General features: G+C 48.1%; 1 protein-coding gene and 1 non-coding gene across 2 annotated transcripts; both read right to left on the bottom strand.

Moving 5' to 3' along the window:
• Positions 1 to 611: 611 nt before the first annotated feature.
• Positions 612 to 5,998, bottom strand: LOC128136033 (uncharacterized). The gene is made up of 5 exons (XM_052775124.1): positions 5,984 to 5,998; positions 5,272 to 5,688; positions 3,698 to 3,833; positions 3,316 to 3,400; positions 612 to 848 (listed from the first exon to the last, which is right to left on the bottom strand). The coding sequence occupies exons 1-5, from the start codon at positions 5,996 to 5,998 to the stop codon at positions 779 to 781; spliced, it is 723 nt and encodes a 240-aa protein (XP_052631084.1). The 3' UTR covers positions 612 to 778.
• Positions 951 to 1,031, bottom strand: LOC128136293 (small nucleolar RNA SNORD72). The gene has a single exon (XR_008233320.1). It is a non-coding gene; the product is annotated as a small nucleolar RNA SNORD72 (small nucleolar RNA).
• Positions 5,999 to 6,300: the final 302 nt, after the last annotated feature.

Raw genomic sequence — 6,300 nt, 5'->3', positions numbered from 1 at the left:
TTAAAGCTGAGTCTGAGAGCCAGCTGAGTGACCCAGTAACACACCATGTAGGGTGCGAGTTTATCAGGTATCAATCCACAATTCAAACATACCCCCAAGTCACTGACTTCTGTATCATACTACCTACCATTTATTGTTTACACCTAGCATAATTAATTCTGATCTATTTGTGTGTCAACTTTCCACACTTACCTTCCCAGACCATTTGGGTAACTTCTGTCTCAACTACAGCAGATCTCCAGTCCCTTCATGTCTGGCAGTATGTGCGCTCCAGACTTGGGAGTTTCTTTTTACCCAAGAAGCAACGGCCCACTGAATAAACAATACTTTTGCAGGCCTTTCAGAGCCACAGAACAGTGAACAATGGCTAAGACTGGGAATCCCTTTTAAACTATTCCTTCCCAGAACAGCACTTAGAGCCATTATTCAAGTTACTATCTTTGAGATAAATTCTGACTCTCCATGCTAGGGCACAATGAAACTCAGTCCATAGTGCCGATATTCCATTTCTCTTGCAGGCGAGTTCTTTTGAGTAACACATACAAGCCTCTTTTTAAGCTCAGCACAGAGATAATGGTCCTTTTCAAGGTGGAGGTGCTATCAAATGAAAAGTCAATTAAAGGATTATTTTTAATGAATTACTTCAGTGCGTACCATCAAGAATTTGTGTGTGTAAATATATGTATTTTCAGGAATCCCATATCTCTCTGAAGTAGAACATGTATAAAAGGTGACATTTTCTGGATAAGACCATTTATTTTAACAAATAGATGAGTCTTTACGATGAACCGGAGGCTGCAACAGCTGCTCTCTTGGGCTTTGGCATGGTTCCCTCACGGAATCCATTCCTACAAGTAGAAATATGGTTACCACTTTTTGAAAGGGTGATTTCTGCTCCAGGTTATTTTTCTAACAAGTAACGTTTTAGATCAAGTTCACCAGCTTTTTTCAGCTTCTCTCAGTAATGCACTGAAATCACTATGGAGTTCATATGTTCAGACATTTTTAATAAGAAACATCATTGACAAGCTGTTTGGAATAAGCAGTATGGTCTTCTCTCTCTTCTGCTGAAGTAAATTTGACTTCTTCAAACAGGAAGATTTCAGTAACTGAGTAAACACTACAAGACTGAATCAGATACAGCACACCCACTGAAGGCACTCCTTACTTTATGTTCCTACTAAGCAACTCGGCAAAAGATTTCACATTTGTTAGTACTGAAGTGCAAGTCAATTTCTTACAGAAATCCTCTGTCTCCAACCAGAGATTAAGACAGGCATGACAAAAGAAGAGTCAGCCCCACGCTTGCTTTTGGATATGACATTTCTACTTCAGCAACACTCGGTGGAAATCAGGCTGCAGTTGCACATTGTAAGGTCTTTTCTGGCTGCTGCTGGGAAAGACTGCGCTCACCAAAAAACCCACAGATGAATGGATCCCTCAACTACACCTAGGTTCAGGACATAAAAGACTCCTACTTTTCACTATAAAATCCAATCTACATTTTTAGGAAAAGACTCTTGAATTGCTTGGTATTTTTCATCCAACTTTCTGGTGTATTAGGCCAGAAGTTACAGAGCTCCATTTTAGAACACGGAGGTCATACAAAAGAAATTCTTAATGAGTTTAACAGTACAGTACCTCGTAAGTACAACTCAAAGATTTATAACACATTTTAGAAACCTGTAACTTGGAATCTGAGTGTATTGGGTTTGCATGGCAAGGTTTTGGTAGCAGGGGGGCTACAGGAGTGGCCTCTGTGAGAAGCTGCTAGAAGCTTACCCCATGTCAGATAGAGCCAATGCCAGCCGGCTCCAAGACAGACCCGCTGCTGGCCAAGGCCGAGCCAATCAGCAACAGTGGTAGCGCCTCTGGGATAACATATTTAAGAAGGGGGAAAAAAAGTTGCTGCGCAACAGAAACTGCAGCTGGAGAGAGGAGTGAGAACATGTGAGAGAAACAACCCTGCAGACACCAAGGTCAGTGAAGAAGGAGGGGGAGGAGGTGCTCCAGGCGCCGGAGCAGAGATTCCCCTGCAGCCCGTGGGGAAGACCATGGTGAGGCAGGCTGTCCCCCTGCAGCCCAGGGAGGACCCCACGCCGGAGCAGGTGGATGCCCGAAGGAGGCTGTGACCCCATGGGAAGCCCACACTGGAGCAGGCTCCTGGCAGGACCTGTGGACCCGTGGAGAGAGAGGAGCCCACACTGGAGCAGGTTTTCTGGCAGGACTTGTGACCCCGTGGGGGACCCACGCTGGAGCAGTCTGTTCCTGAAGGACTGCACCCCGTGGAAGGGACCCACGCTGGAGCAGTTCGTGAAGAACTGCAGCCCGTGGGAAGGACTCATGCCGGAGAAGTTTGTGAAGGACTGTCTCCTGTGGGAGGGACCCCACGCTGGAGCAGGGGAAGAGTGTGATGAATCCTCCCCCTGAGGAGGAAGGAGCGGCAGAGACAATGTGTGGCAAACTGACTGCAACCCCCATTCCCCGTCCCCCTGCGCTGCTCGGGGGGAGGAGGTAGAGAAAATCGGGAGTGGAGTTGTGCCCGGGAAGAAGGGAGGGGTGGGGGGAAGGTGTTTTAAGATTTGGTTTTATTTCTCATTACCCTACTCTGGTTTGATTGGTAAAAAAATTAAACTAATTTCCCCAAGTCGAGGCTGTTTTGCCCATGATGGTAATTGGCGAGTGATCTCTCCCTGTCCTTATCTCGACCCATGAGCCTTTCGATATATTTTCTCTCCCCTCTCCAGCTGAGGAGGGGGAGTGATAAGAGTGGCTTTGGTGGGCACCTGGTGTCCAGCCAGGGTCAACCCACCACACTGATGTTACAGTTACTTACTGCTAACTGAACTCCAAATTAGAGAGCGACTACTGAAGTATTTCAATCCTGAACTTTTTTTGTGGGCAAGAGGGGATTTGGAATGCATTTCAAGAATTGTCTCTTACAAAACTCCACGCTTCAGCACAACCAGCAATTTCACTGACTCACAAATAGAGGCAATGCTACACAAAGCATACCTTTTCAAATGTGGACATTTTATTACAATACCCTCTGTGTTCTGTACTGTCTACACTTAACAGAAACATCAGAGCTTGCTATACATTCTATCTATTAACAATGAGTGAGCTTTTTATTATTGGCAGCATATTCCTTTGAAGATATAAGGCATCATTTATTTCCACAATATATTTAAAAAGAAAGACCATACCACATTAAGTGTACTAAATAAGAGTGTTAACTTTGAATGACGAATTTTATAATTCAGTGAAATCCATGCAAGATTTCACATTACACTAGTTTGTAATAAAATGTCATACCTGAATCGACGGTAGACCCTTTTCAAGTGCCTCATGCGACCAGTACCAGTGGTGTTGCGTCTTTTAGCCTTTGCGCTCCAGTTATCTAGAACACAGAAGTTACTGTTACTCATCTGCACCAAATAATTAGTTGCACAGTACATTTGAATAGCACAACTATTCAATCTGACAGAAGCAAAAGAAAAAAAATAATTATAAATTAAGTCAATTTCTGTGCAGTAATACTGCACATGTTAGCTAAAATATAGTTAAATCAGTGTTAATTTCAAAAAAAGCTCCAAACACTGCAAGATGACACAGTATTCTTCCTTGGTTGGAAAAAAGCCAGACTACTGAAGATGACAAAGAAACACAAGTTTTTAAACTCAAGTCTGTTACTTACACTTTCTCTTACGCTTAGCAGGGTAACCACATTTCCCACAGGTAGATTTCTGCAGATGGTATGCCTTGGATCCACATCGACGACACAAGGTGTGTGTCTTATTTCGTCGCTTACCAAACGAGGATGTACCCTTCGTCTGAAAAACATTTCAAGACATTGCACATTGTAAACATCATTAGCACTCACAAGTCACGTAACTCAAAACATAAGCTCCTCTAAAAAACACACGCAAATTCATGAAGTCCAATAAACGTGTCAGAGGCACACTGAAACACCAACTCAGTTTCGCCTATAGGTATCCTCCATTTTTAGAAATCAGTTCCTTACACCTCTCTTTGCCATTCCTACCCCCCCACCCAGTGCTGAAATAAAACAAAGCTACCAAGTGGTTATCTCCAACTCCCTTCTCATCTCCCCCAAATTCATCACTGATAAACAGTAAACTGCTTTTTCCTGAGGAAAGGTATTTATTTCACGCAGATCACCACACGGTACACTCACCACAAGAGGCTTTGGCGACCAAACCCCCTCTTGATACGTTATCTGAAAGGTTTGCCTCATCCCCCGGGGAGAGCGCCGGCCTGGCCAGGCCCACAGCGAGCACGGAAGAGACCCCAAAGGAGACCCCAGAGGCACCCCGGCACACGGCCTGTGCTGGTTTTGGCTGGGATAGAGTTAATTTTCTTCATAGCAGCGAGTATGGGGCTACGTTTTGGATTTGTGCTGAAAACTGCGTTGATAATGCTGAGATGTTTTCGTTACTGCTGAGCAGCGCTTACCCAGAGTCAAGGCCTTTTCTGCTCCTCACCCCACCCCACCAGTGAGTGGGGGGGGGCACAAGGAGTTGGGAGGGGACACAGCCAGGACAGCTGACCCCAACTGACCAAAGGGATATTCCAGACCATGTGACGTCATGCTCAGCATGTAAAGCTGGGGGAAGAAGAAGGAAGGGGGGGACATTTGGAGTTATGGCGCTTTGTCTTCCCCAAGTAACCGTTACGTGTGATAGAGCCCTGCTTTCCTGGGGATGGCTGAACACCTGCCTGCCGATGGGAAGTAGCGAATGAATTCCTTGTTTTGCTTTGCTTGTGCACGCGGCTTTTGCTTTACATATTAAACTGTCTTTATCTCCGCCCACGAGTTTTCTCACTTTTACCCTTCTGATTCTCTCCCCCATCCTACTGTGAGGGAGGTGAATGAGCGGCTGCGTGGTGCTTAGTTGCTGGCTGGGGCTAAACCACGACACGGCCCCATACCCCACCGCGGCCTCCCCGCCCTGGACGAGACGCCCCGCGCCCCCACCCAGGCCAGGAGCGGCGCCCACCGCCAGGCCCTCAGGCTCTGGCCCCGCAGCGGCCTCCCCGCCCTGGACGAGACGCCCCGCGCCCCCACCCAGGCCAGGAGCGGCGCCCACCGCCAGGCCCTCAGGCTCTGGCCCCGCAGCGGCCTCCCCGCAGCGCCGTCCCGCCGTCGAGCCCGGCCACAGCAGGGCGCAGGGCCGCCCCGCGGCCCCACAGGGCCCAGCGCAGCAGCGGATGGTGACGGATACCCCACGCCCGGGCCCCAGCGCTCACCATCTTCTCCAGGCACCAGCACCAAAGAGGCTGGGCTAGGCCCCGCCCCGCTTCCGCTATAGCCCGGCAAGCGCTTCCGGGGGCGCGTCGGGAGTGTCTGGCTAGGCGCGGCGGAGGGGTCCGGTCCGGTGGCCTGGCTGGGGAGGCCCGGCGCGGCAGAAAGCGAGTGCTCTCCTTGACTTGGCCTCGCCCCAGGTTGTGCTCAGGAGTCCCCTCCGTGTGGTGGCCCCTTCCCGCCAGGCCCGGCCTGCTGGGACAGACCGGAGTCCCTGAAAGCCCTGGTGTCCTGGGTGAGACCCTCGGGGGCCCGGGCTCCAAAAGCTCAGTTGTCCCTGGTGACACCACCCCAAAACTGGTGCTTATTAGGGCGTCGCAATGTGTCCTAGGCCATGGTGCGACTGGTCCCAGAAATAATGACTAGGGGGTATCTATGTGTAAATATGTCTCTACCCGGTCAAGAAAATATTTAACACACCTAAGTTGCCTTACTGGCACATAATTTTTAACTCTAATGCGTCTTCTCTGCAATAGTGCCCATGCTGCTATTCACAGGTACCTACAGCTCCACTTCAGGCTGCAGAATCAAGTCCTGGCCCTATTTCCACGTTCAGTGAAAACTTTTCATGACTGAAATTCAGGGACAGGGTATTCTTGGCTGTAATACATACTTTCAAAGTGAACTGCCTTAAAAAATAGGCAGCCCCTACTGCACGCTCTGCTTGTCCATGTCCCCCCCCAGCCTCCCCCACGCCACATGACAGTCTGCCTGCAGTCTAAAGCACCGCAATGGACATCATTAATGCAAAATCATTTTTTATTCAGATGCACCATTTAAATTCTCACATGCTAGCCTACTGTGCATCTTCAGTAGACTCACAATCTATAGGCAATTTTATCTTGGAAGAGTTAATTTTGGGGAAATAACGTGTACAGAGAGAACTTGAAGAAATTTGTGTTTATCTTATCACCAGTTCAACGCCTACTTGTCTCAAACAAAGTCAGAAATTGATGATAAAACCAATTTATTTA

This window comes from Harpia harpyja, chromosome W (assembly GCF_026419915.1).
Source record: "Harpia harpyja isolate bHarHar1 chromosome W, bHarHar1 primary haplotype, whole genome shotgun sequence".
Lineage (NCBI taxonomy): Eukaryota > Metazoa > Chordata > Aves > Accipitriformes > Accipitridae > Harpia > Harpia harpyja.
The sequence above is the reverse complement of the archived record's forward strand: the minus strand, read 5'-3'. Positions and strand labels throughout refer to the sequence as shown.

Coding starts and splice junctions, on each gene's coding strand:
- LOC128136033 (XM_052775124.1), bottom strand. Junction 3,834..5,271: donor GCTGGTGCCTGGAGAAGATG/GTGAGCGCTGGG, acceptor AATGTTTTTCAG/ACGAAGGGTACATCCTCGTT. Junction 3,401..3,697: donor TGCTAAGCGTAAGAGAAAGT/GTAAGTAACAGA, acceptor TCTGTGTTCTAG/ATAACTGGAGCGCAAAGGCT.